The sequence below is a fragment of the Schistocerca gregaria genome, chromosome 2 (assembly GCF_023897955.1).
Source record: "Schistocerca gregaria isolate iqSchGreg1 chromosome 2, iqSchGreg1.2, whole genome shotgun sequence".
NCBI lineage: Eukaryota > Metazoa > Arthropoda > Insecta > Orthoptera > Acrididae > Schistocerca > Schistocerca gregaria.
This window is the reverse complement of record NC_064921.1, coordinates 608272279-608284827: the sequence shown is the minus strand read 5'-3', so window position 1 is coordinate 608284827 and position 12549 is coordinate 608272279. Positions and strand designations below refer to the sequence as shown.

Below are 12549 nucleotides of genomic sequence, written 5' to 3'. Positions count from 1 at the left end.
TGGTTCCAGAAACTTTGCTAATTGACTTTCTCAGAATAGTTTACTTCTACCTCAAGAGTCTGCCAGTTTAGTTCTTTCAGCATCTCTTTAACACTCTCCCACAGCTCAAACAAACTTGTGACCGACCATTCATATTGCACGCCACTGTATATGTTCAATATCCCCCTTTAGTCATATTTAGTAAGGGTCCCACACACTTGAGCAATGTTCTAGAACTGGCCACATAGGTGATTTGAAAGAAATCTCTTCTGTAGACTGATTGCACTTCCCCGGTCTTCTACCAATAAACTGAAGTCAACCACCTAGCTTACCCATGACTGAGCCAACGTGATCATTCCATTTCATATCCTTACAAAACGTTACAACCAGGATTTGTATGAGTTGGCCAATTCCAACTGTGATTCACTGATATTATGGTCATAATACATTATGCTTTTTTGTTTTGTGAACTGTACAATTTTACATTTTTGAACATTTAAAGCACGCTGCCAATCTTTGCACCACTTTTAAATCTTACCAAGATCTGACTGAATATTCATGCAGCTCCCTGACAGTACTTCCTAGGAGACAACTGTATCATCTGCATGAAGTCTAAAGTTACTATTAATATTGTCCATAAGGCCATTAATATACAACATGACCAGTAAATGTCCCAACACACTTCCCTGGGGCACACTGTAAGTTACTTCTACATCTGACAATGAATTTCCATCCAAGATAAAATGCTGTGTCCTCCCTACCAAAAAGTCCTCAATCCAGCCACAAATTTCTCTTTATACCCCACACGTTTGTACTTTTGATAACAAGTGTAGGTGTAGTGCTGAGTCAAATGCTTTTCGGGAGTCACGAAATACTGCATCTACCTGACTGCCTTGATACAAAGCTTTCAGTATGTAATGTGAGAAAAGTGCAAGTTGGGTTTCGCACGATAGATATTTTTGGAGTCCATTCTGGTTAGAGTGTAGGAGGTCATTCAGTTCCTTGTTGCAATAATGAAAATGAAACATGATAAATGAAAAATGATAGAAACAACAAAGGAACACAAGGCAAGGTAACCACATGTCCGTAACTGGTTGATGTGCAGTACACAGATGTATGAACAGAAAATATATATTGTTAGCTTTTGATCTACCTCATTTTCTAAATTGCTCAAAAGAAGTTTTGCACCATCCTCATGATGCACACAGTTTGTTATTTTTTGACTGGAAACCTTTCAATCAACGAGTATTTCTTTGACCACAGATCTCCAACGGGAGTGCTCAAACTGTTACCTGCTGTACATCCATATTGATGAGAGTTCTCCCTCCCGCATTCAGTACTTAGAGAGACTTCATTATAACATGAGTCCTACAACCCATTGTTCATCTATTACAGCAATGTACATAAAGTGATCAAATAAGACAACTTAGAAGGAAGAAAGCAAAAGTTTGCAGGCTGCACTTTGTAGACAGTACCTTTAAAACTGAATAAATCAGGTACTTCTTGTACACAAACTAAAACTGTGTAAGAATAGTTTCATTTATTTTTAAGATATATGACACATTTTCCATAGATTTTTTCAGTATGTAAATAGGGTAAGAATATACTGGCACTAAGCTTGAGATAGAAAAAAAAAATTGTAAATCCCAGAATTATATTCCACAAAACACATATAAACATGGAAGAATCACTGCCAATTAAAATCTATCATTCAGTGTAGCTCTGAATCATCATTATAATATATTACATATTCTGGATAAAACTCGTTATCAGAATACTTGACATAAACTTTGTCCTTGTTCCCAACAGTTGTATCACAACCTTTGGTGGGTATCTCAGTAGAGTATGAACCCTGGCATTTATTTGATACCATTACACTTGCAACTATCATAGCTCTTGCACAGCCAGCATTGCTATTACAATGTCTATTAGCATACTTAGGATCTGGACTGAAGCTAACACCTCTGCCAAATTTTGTTCGTACAGAAAACCTCCAATCAAAGTTCTCACTAATGATGGATTGTACATTGTCTTCTGCTGTTGCATGATACAATGTTACTTCTGACACGTGGCCATATCGTTTTCTGTACTCTGCCTTTTTTAGCTGGTAGCAGCTCCATAAATAAGGATTCTTAACTTTCACAACAGATGTGATATCCAAATCATATGGCATCATATCTATTATGTCTAAATCTTCATAATCACTGAGTTCCTCTTCTACAACTTCAGCAGACCGCCGCACTCTCCAGTATTTAGGAATATGTCTCCTTGCCAATTCTTTCATCGTTGACAATTCTGCAAACTAAACAAATCAGTGTAAGCTCTCAAATGAAAAAGTAAGCACAGTTCAAATTAGAACAGACAAAATTTTAGATAGTTTATAACATGAACTATAACTTTCTTGTAACAGGATTCAGTTTGCATGAGTCAACCCACACACCGGACCCACAGAGTAATTTTTTATCACACAGTGTTGAGCTTGGTTTTAAGTTTCAAACTACTGCGTTTTTACAACTTCTAACAATGTCTCCAACACTGGGCATTAAATATTAGGCACAGAAAGATGCCTTGGACCACGGTGTAATGTTCACAAAACAAAAATTACCAAAGAATAATTTAAGATCCAGAAATTACAAGTGACCCTTGCAGATTAGAAGTTTGTTAGATTAGGAGTTGAACCTGGTCACTTCCCTTTTGTGCAAACTGGTTCACCCATTGAGGCACCTGAGCACATTTCATACCCCAGAGCAAAGAACCCTCCTGCACATTCCAAAACCATCAACTTAGCTTTAGGAAAATTAATTCGAGTAATAACTATTTTTACACTGTCTTTGATGTCATCTAGAAAGAAATGTGCTTACTGATGACGACAAACCTATAAAAACAAAAAGTGAGGTAATATTTTCATTTTGCGTAATAACTGGCTGCTCATCTTAAAATGTTGACAAATGGAAATAATACACACAGACAATAGGAAAAAAAATTGGTGCCTGATGGTATATCTATGGACTATGTCACAGAGATTAGGTGTAATATTATAAGCCAATGTGAAACAGAATTACACGTGAAACCAAATGTAGAGAGGGTGAATATAAAAATGGTTTGTTGATGGAAAGTGTGGTACATGTGTGAAGAGACTTTCACACAAACTATTCTTGAATATGACTGAAAAAGTTTGGAATCTTCATCAATAAAAGGATATGTAATATTAAGATTGTAAACAATCAATTTGCTCCACATGGAAGTTCTGTGAGGGTAAGTTAACTTATAACAGCTGAATGAAATGCATAGTTCTCAAAAAAAAATATATGTTTTATTTTTTATTTATTGTTTTGGGTGGGGGAAAAGTCAGGTTACATTATAGCAACCACAAACCAAATACTGACTGATGATTTTAAAGTTTGGAAAAAAGATATCATTTGACTAAGGAATTTAAAGAACAGATAATGATAGTCAAGGCAGAACTCAATATGAAGAAACCACTGCGCAATGATAAAAAATAGAGATGACCTACACAACTACTTTTAAAATATCTTGCCAAAGAGAAGCGAGTGTGAACACACTCATGAAAAAGTATCTGTCATTATGTTTCTGAAACATACCTCAAGAGCACTGCATATTCTGGGAGAAAATGAGATAAAGTAAATAATATAGTACTCTGAAAGGAACGATAGAATAAGAAGGTAGCATTAATCAAAATACATGAATCAAGTATTTCCATTTACAATCAAATTAATAAATATTATAATAAACCACAGTCATAGCAATTATGATATAAACATACTGAAACAAACAAAAAATTGTAGTGACAAATACAGTTTCTGAATCTGATTGTAATAGTGAGACACATATCCCCTATGTCACTTTATATGGTCTAACCATGTAATATTTATGCAACCACTGTTTCTTTGATTGTGGAAGTTGAAATTAGATGCACTTCTCTTCACCTGAATCATACATTCTGTTAATAAGTCATTTGTACGAAACTGTAATGAGTATTGTGCAAGCTACAATGCATCTGTTTTTAAAACAGGTCACATCTGCCACATACCAGATATAGTGCATTGCTGGATGGTTGCTCCTACATTTGTATAAACTAGCCACTGTGAATGAAAGCACTTAGAAATTAATTTTCAGTTTTTACCTAATATAAAGCTCTCAGTTTGTCTGAAAAGGAAAGTTTGCTACCATGTGTATTACCAGTCTTAATTTATAATTATGGGCCACAACTTTTAATGTGAAAAATATGTTTATTGATGCTTGCTTGGAGAACTAATAGCAAGAAGAATGTTGGGAATTACTTACAGAGATAGGAAAGCATGCAAACAGATCAAGTAACAAACTGAAACAGAGGACCTATGGCTGTAATTAAAATGACATAAGAGGTGGGCAATACATGTATGCAAGTGTACAGATGCACAACAGTTTAAATTCTATGCTGGAGTACAACAGAGAAGAACTTAATGGAAAGTGAGTAGATTGCATTAAAAAACATGCAAGAGAGATATCAATGTACACAGCCAAAGACTGTAATGCACGGAAAATTCTGAGGGCACCTTTATACAGCAGTCGATATCAAATAACTAAGCTGCTACTGATGAAGATTTCTGGGCCAGTTCCCAAATACAAAACTGTAGATCAACATCACTGTGGTTGTTCTTACTCTAGAGGCAACTGATTCAAATCCTGTTGATAGATAAAACATTTCACTATTTTACTAAATTGTATGCCAATATCCTGGGCAAATCATCAACCTCTTCAAACTGTTTTCTCTAGCAAGACCATGAGACATGTTGATGATGATCCATCTATCAGATGCAAACATCAAGCTTGGCCTCACACTTGTGCTATTTAAGATGAGCAACCACCTCATTAATTTAAATACCAAATACCCTACAGACATGTATGAAAATGTGTCTTAGCATTCAATTCTGATCTAATGAGTGAGCAAATAGCCATATTTCCATGGAAACACAATGCCTGCAAACTGCTGATCATTCCGGCACTTAACAAAATTGACTCCTTCCAATCACTGAGAGTCCTCTTCTATCACGAAACTCTATGAGATATGGTGGTTGTACGGATGAATGAACAACTTACAGTGGTTGGATGGAAGAATGAACAACTTACAGATGTTTTTAATACTGTATCATGCATTTTTTATATTTATTTATTTATTTGTCCATATATATCTCTTTTTCAGAACATATATTAGAACACAGGATATTGGACAGATAATCTTTTTAGCTATTGGTTTTTCAAATGTCAAACATGCATTATTTAAATTTCTATGACAAATTGGACCTATACAGTAAATAATTACAAATTTCTGAAATACTGTATATTTATAACTTATTTCTACAATTAACGATACAAATTAATTTTTCTCTTGCATAAGACACTGTGAGATTGCATAGTAGCAGTTTTTCAGAAGGTAGGATGACACATACTTTTTAAAGCTTTGTAGTTCAAGAAGAGATTTTGTATGTCTTGGTAATCTGTTGCAAAGTTTCGTTCCTGCATGATATACACCTTTTTGGCATAATGTGGCGTTACAATGATTAACATGTATCCAGGAAGTTTCATTAACATGTATGACACTGTCTGACCTGTTACTGTAATCACGGACACTTTTGTTTTAAGGAAAAAGGTTTTCTTTTCTCAGTATGCTTTTTTTTTTACATGTGTGAATGCTTCCAGTGTATAAATGCAGGGAAGGGGTAGGATCTTTAAAGAAAGGTTTGCGTGGTTTTCTGCTGCTCACTTGTTTAATTATTCTTATAATTGCCTTTTGTTTCCTGAAAACTGTTATGGCCTGGTGTACATTTCCCCAGAAAATAATACTGTAGTTCAGTATAGAATGTACAAGAGCAAAGTATACAGCCCTAACTGTTTCTGCACTAGTATTGTTGCAGAAAATTGTTACTAGCCTTCATAGCTTATTTTTGCTAGTTTTGAATTTAGGGCTGTGATGTGAGTGCTCCATTTAAGATTTTTCTGGATATGAATCCCAAGAAATTTAGTTTCACTGACAGCACTAATGTTTTGGTTATCTATGCATATTACAGGTTGTGCCGTTTTTTTTTTTTTTTTTTTTTTTTTTTTTATCAGTGTGGAAATTCATGAGTACCGTTTTTCGGGGATTAACTATTACCCTGTTTCTGGTAAACCATTCAGACACTCCTTTTGTAATATCTTTTGGAGATGCAGTAAGATTTTCTTCCTTATTCCCGTCAATAAACTGGTGTCATATGCAAACAGTACTGGTTCACAATCCTTAGCATATGATGGGAAATCATTAATGCAGACCAAGAAAAGAAAGGGACCTACAATGGAGCCGTGTGAAACACCATCACTTGTGATATGGTGTGCTACAAAAAACTCCATTTTTTAGTTGAAATATAGGCTACAGTAGTTGTGCCTCTGCTACAAATTCTTCAAGAAACTTACTCTAAATAGCAGATACATTAAATCTGTCAATGAAAAAAGAGATTTTATGAAATATATGCAAAAGGTTAGCATCAATGGGTACAAATTAGCTGCACATGTAAGTAGAGATAATATGATGAGAGGAGGAGTTGCCATATATGTCAAAAGCTTCCACAGTGCAAAAAATTTAGAAACTAAAAAATTTTGTGTAGAGCAACATATGGAAGCATGTGCCACTGAACTTAAACTAAAGGATGGCACTTTCATAATTGTAACAGTGTATAGGTCCCCCTCAGGGAATTTCCAGCTATTTCTGGAAAACTTGGATGCTTTGTTGTGCTATCTGTCAGACAGGGGGAAGCAAATTATCATTTGTGGGGATTTCAATGTTGATTCCCTGAAAGAGTGTAATAGGAAGAATGACCTTTTAGTATTACTCAGTTCTTTCAATTTGAGCTCCGTCATTGATTTTCCTACTCGGATAACAAAGAACAGCAGTACATTGATAGATAACTTTTTTATAGACCAAGATAAGTTTAAGGACATAAATGCTTATCCTGTTGAGAATGGTCTTTCAGATCATAGTGCACAGCTTGTTACAGTACATGACATAGCTCCATGCAGTATAATAAATCAGACTTTCAAAGCAGTGCGTTCAATTAACAATATAAATATTGCAAACTTTAGGGAAAGCCTACAGCAGCTAGACTGGGATGAAGTGTATAAGGAACCCGATGCAAACTTGAAATATAACTTATTTCACAATACATTTTTAAGGGTATTTGAAAATTGTTTTCCCAAGAAAATAGTTAAACATAATTCCAAGAAAACATATAAAAAACCTTGGCTAACTAAAGGAATAAGAATATCTTGCAACCGCAAAAGAGAACTGTATCTAACAGCAAGATGGAGTACTGACCCCGAAATTGTTCAATATTATAAAAACTATTGTGCGGTACTAAGAAAAGTTATTAAAAAGTCCAGAAGCATGTGTATCATGTCTGAGATCAGTAACTCTGATAATAAAATTAAAGCAATTTGGAATATTATTGAAAGGGAAACAGGGCAACCAAGAGCACAGGAAGACTTTAGTGCAATAAAATTGAATGACAAGTGCACTAACAAACAATCAGAAATTGAAAATATTTTGAATAATCATTTTTTAAATGTTGTGGAGAAAATAGGATCTAGATCTTCACTAGAAGAGGCAAGGCTATTAATAGAAGAGGCCATACCTGCACAGTTTGAAACAGCTGTAATTCCACCAACCTCTCCCTCTGAAATCAGTAAAATAATAAACTCACTGAAAAGTAAAAGCTCTTACGGAATTGATGGCATTTCCAGCAAAGTACTTAAAGCTTGTTCCCCACAGATAAGTAGAATTCTCAGCCACGTATGTAATAGCTCTTTGGAGCAGGGTGTTTTCCCTGATAGACTGAAATATGCCATTGTAAAACCATTGCATAAAAAGGGGGATATGTCGGATGTCAACAACTACCGCCCAATCTCTCTTCTGACAGCTCTATCAAAAATTTTTGAGAAAGTAATGTATTCAAGAGTAGCCTCCCATATTTGTAAAAATAAAGTACTAACAAAATGTCAGTTTGGTTTTCAGAAAGGCTTTTCAACAGAAAATGCTATATATGCTTTCACTGATCAAATATTAAATGCTCTGAATAACCGGACATCACCCATTGGTATTTTTTGTGATCTCTCAAAGGCCTTTGATTGTGTAAATCATGGAATTCTTTTAGATAAGCTAAATCATTATGGTTTGAGTGGGGCAGTGCACAAATGGTTTAATTCATACTTAACTGGAAGAATGCAGAAAGTTGAAATAAGTGGTTCGTGTAATGTTAAAACAGCTGATTCCTCAAACTGGGGTGCTATCAAGCACGGGGTCCCACAGGGTTCGGTCTTAGGTCCTTTACTGTTCTTGATATACATTAATGACTTACCATTACACATTGATGAAGATGCAAAGTTAGTTCTTTTTGCTGATGATACAAGTATAGTAATAACATCCAAAAACCAAGAACTAAGTGATGTAATTGTAAATGATGTTTTTCACAAAATTATTAAGTGGTTCTCAGCAAACGGACTCTCTTTAAATTTTGATAAAACACAGTATATACAGTTCCGTACAGTAAATGGCAAAACTCCAGTAATAAATATAGAATTTGAACAGAAGTCTGTAGCTAAGGTAGAATTTTCAAAATTTTTAGGTGTGTCCATTGATGAGAGGTTAAACTGGAAGCAACACATTGATGGTCTGCTGAAACGTCTGAGTTCAGCTACGTATGCTATTAGGGTTATTGCAAATTTTGGTGATAAGAATCTCAGTAAATTAGCTTACTATGCCTACTTTCATTCACTGCTTTCGTATGGCATCATATTCTGGGGTAATTCATCGTTGAGTAGAAAAGTATTCATTGCACAAAAACGTGTAATCAGAATAATTGCTGGAGCCCACCCACGGTCATCCTGCAGACATCTATTTAAGGATCTAGGGATCCTCACAGTTACCTCACAGTATATATATTCCCTTATGAAATTTGTTGATAATAATCCAACCCAATTCAAAAGTAATAGCAGTGTGCATACCTATAACACCAGGAGAAAGGATGATCTTCACTATGCAGGGTTAAATCTGACTTTGGCACAGAAAGGGGTAAATTATGCTGCCACAAAAGTCTTTGGGCACCTACCAAACAGCATCAAAAGCCTGACAGATAGCCAACTAACATTTAAAAATAAATTAAAAGAATTTCTAGATGACAACTCCTTCTACTCATTGGCTGAATTTTTAGATATAAAGTAAGTAAAAAAAAAAAAAAAAAAAAAAAAAAAAAAAAAAAAAAAAAAAAAAAAAAAACTTAATCATTAGTGTCATGCAATATTTTGTGTAATGTAATTTCTTGTACAGACATCTTTTATTAACCTGACACGTTCCACATCATTACGAAGTGTCGTATTCATGATCTATGGAACAAGTATTAATCTAATCTAATCTAATCTAATCTATGGACAGCACAGTAATGGCATTCTGTGTACTTAACACTACAGGATATCAAGAGAACCACCAATAATGTGGCAGGCAATGGAAATGAAGTACAAGTGTGGGGGACGTTTCAGTAGTTGGCAAATCAGACACTGGAAGCAAAGCAGTGCAAGTATAGACACCATCACCAGTGTAACTGGACATGAAAGGCAAAGCGGCACAAGAGTAAGCACGACGAATAAAAATGAAGCCCACTCGTTCCAGACATCCACCAGCTTGAGGACTCTTCGTGGTGTTAGGTCAAAACAGTAGCCCCACATTTTTTCGTAAAAATAAGCGACAAATAAGACAAAAAACGAACAGTCAGAAGTAAAGGTAAGCAAGTAAGTAAATCAGAATACTCAATTAAACTGGAAACACGGGAATTTGCTATCTGGAAATAAACCAGAAGTGACGACAACGTCCTAGACAAAGCAAAAAACTCTTCGTGGAAGCAAAGCATGAAACGCCAGACATTAGTGTAAGGCACAAAAAATGTATTACTCTGCTTCTTTTACACGTGTATGTGGGCAAGGATGGATAAGAACATAAAGTTCTCGTTTCGTGTGTTACTGAACACCCCGTACTCCTCTTGCATTCTATAGACTGTACTGTGTGCCAACTGCAGAGTTGAGTTGCCATTACTCAGAAACAAACACCCACAGATAACTCTCAGTATTGTTATCTACAAGTGCAGCAAATCAGATGAAGTCCGAAGCAAAAGAACCACATCAGTTAGATTCTCAACTTCCAACGTTAACAACAGTGTTACCATTCTGGTCATTCCGCTTGACTTAGTTCCCTGTATATATATCATCGCAAGACATGATTAGGGATATTCATGGGAATGGTATATGGAACAAGTTTTAATTACGTAATAATGCACATTACTTAAAAGATGATACTCGTATATGAAGCACTGCTTTCTTGTTACCGGTATATTAGCGACTTGGAGAATTCGAAATTCGGCGGAAGCAACAACTCACTATCAAATTTGTCAACCTTGTCCCACAACAACTAAACAACAATTACAATGCATGCAGGTGCTACAAAAAAAGGAGACGGCACAACTAAATACAAAGACCCATAGCGCCGCTACCCTTGTGTTTTCCAGTGGTAAAAACATTCAAGTCTTATAGATTACGCATCACAGAAAAAGCTTTCGCTCAAGAGATAATTTAAACATCCACTCACAAGGGAAGCAAAGCGAAAATTGTTTTCCAACATAAGCAACATTCAGTAAATACTTAATGAAGGTAGTAGAAAAAACTTACCACTCTCCAACACTTCCTTCGTTCTTGTAAAACAACAGCCTACGTATGCTATAACATTGACGATTGAAAACTGCAGTACATCACCGAACAGGTATGCCAACATAGTTTCATAAGCAAAAGGAAAGCCACATCATGCGTAAGCAGATAACTAACGCAAGAAACACTTGGGTGTTATAAACGATAAATATGTCTTCACTGTATCGTAAGACTTATGGAAACACATATTTAAACGTATGATGTTCAGTTTCATATTACCTAAGTGTAAATATTCAAGAATTTTATTCTACGTAGATTATTTTACAGTGATATTGGCTTCATCATACAGGATGTAGTATTGCCTACATAATAGTAAAATAAACTAATGTCAATACATTATTGTATATATTTTAAGCATGTTAGTGTACCAAATTACACCAGGGTAGTTTCTGAAATTCATGGACGTTATCCGAATCAAAAGAAGCGAGACAAGTGCGTGACATCCTGTTATCAGATCATCATAATCCAGCGATACCCGTGTCCAGAATTATTGTTTATTCGAACAAATGCATGACGATGGCGGGTGAAATGGTCTGTCCTAAAATATTCAGTACATTTTTCGCAATTTATATATATATATATATATATATATATATATATATATATATATATATATATATTGAATGTTACTTATACTGGAAAACGTTTCATGCTTTGCTCTTCTTGTAGTTGAATGTTTAAATTATCTCTTGAGTGAAAGCTTTTACTCTGATCCGTAATCAGCGACTTAATTATTTTTTTTACCACTGGAAAACACAACGGTAGCGGGGCTTTAGCGCCTGGTATTTGGTTGTGACGTCTCCTTTTTGTAGCACCGGCATTCATATTAATTGTTGTTTAGTTGTTGTGGGACAGGGTGCACTATTTGGATAGTGAGCTGCTGTTTCCGCCGAACTTCAAATTCGTTAATGAACAAGTGTAATTTTGTCCACGTTTGACTGGCAGCTACAGGTTGCTAATTAACACACACACACACACACACACACACACTTATATATATTATGTGTTAGTTTTATTTTGCGAAGTTTGAAGCATGTACTATTTGCACATTTTAAGGAGGTCCTTCTGCAGAGGTTGCAGGGAACAAAAACTTGTAATCGGCTCGTAGCATAATGGATGCTTAGGATAAGCCCCGCTTCCTTCTCCCAGGGCTTCGGATTTGAAGAGAAACATGGTTCTTTTATCGCTACGGCGTACAATATTGTTCCGCAAGGACTTATGGTTCGCAACGAGCGTGGCGTAAAAATTCCGTAGCTACCCGACGTCAGTCGACTACAAAAAAAGGCCACATTAAAGTTTGCCGTTGGAGACGTATTCGCACAAAAAAAAAAAAAAAAAACCAGACACTCGGCGCGGTGGCTGATGGGAGCGACTAACGGGAAATGCCTGGTCGCTTCCATTAGCCACAGCCACCGAGCCGCGTGTCAACTTTGTATGCGAGTGTATTACCAGTATCACGTTATGATTTTGGCCTCCTGAAGCTGTTAAATTTCTTTTCTACATTGTAGAATAAATTATTAAATCTGCATTGTGTGTTTCTTTCATCATTTCACGAGTTAATGCATGATATATTAGTATAGACAGTAGCAATTTATAGTTATGCGGTGAATCGTTCTTGATGTTTGAATTTTTTAAATATCAGTACATTTGTATTACATGATTGCAGATGACTTTGATTATGCGAAAACAATCGCAGCTACGTGTCCTATGGTTCAGTCTCACGGAAGTGAGAACACCTTGCAAAATAACCAACTGTTTCCGAAGCAAACATACCATATTTGTCGATACCTG

The 12549-nt window shown here is 35.6% G+C and overlaps 1 protein-coding gene across 1 annotated transcript; it reads right to left on the bottom strand.

Moving 5' to 3' along the window:
* Nucleotides 1-1502: 1502 nt before the first annotated feature.
* On the bottom strand, nucleotides 1503-11010 carry LOC126336252 (protein mono-ADP-ribosyltransferase TIPARP-like). The gene is made up of 2 exons (XM_049999747.1): nucleotides 10723-11010; nucleotides 1503-2281 (listed from the first exon to the last, which is right to left on the bottom strand). The coding sequence occupies exon 2, from the start codon at nucleotides 2261-2263 to the stop codon at nucleotides 1691-1693; it is 573 nt and encodes a 190-aa protein (XP_049855704.1). The 5' UTR covers nucleotides 2264-2281; nucleotides 10723-11010; the 3' UTR covers nucleotides 1503-1690.
* Nucleotides 11011-12549: the final 1539 nt, after the last annotated feature.

What these genes read in the sequence shown, in the direction of transcription:
- LOC126336252 (XM_049999747.1), bottom strand. Translation starts at nt 2,263, where the DNA reads ATGAAAGAATTGGCAAGGAGACATATTCCTAAATACTGGAGAGTGCGG.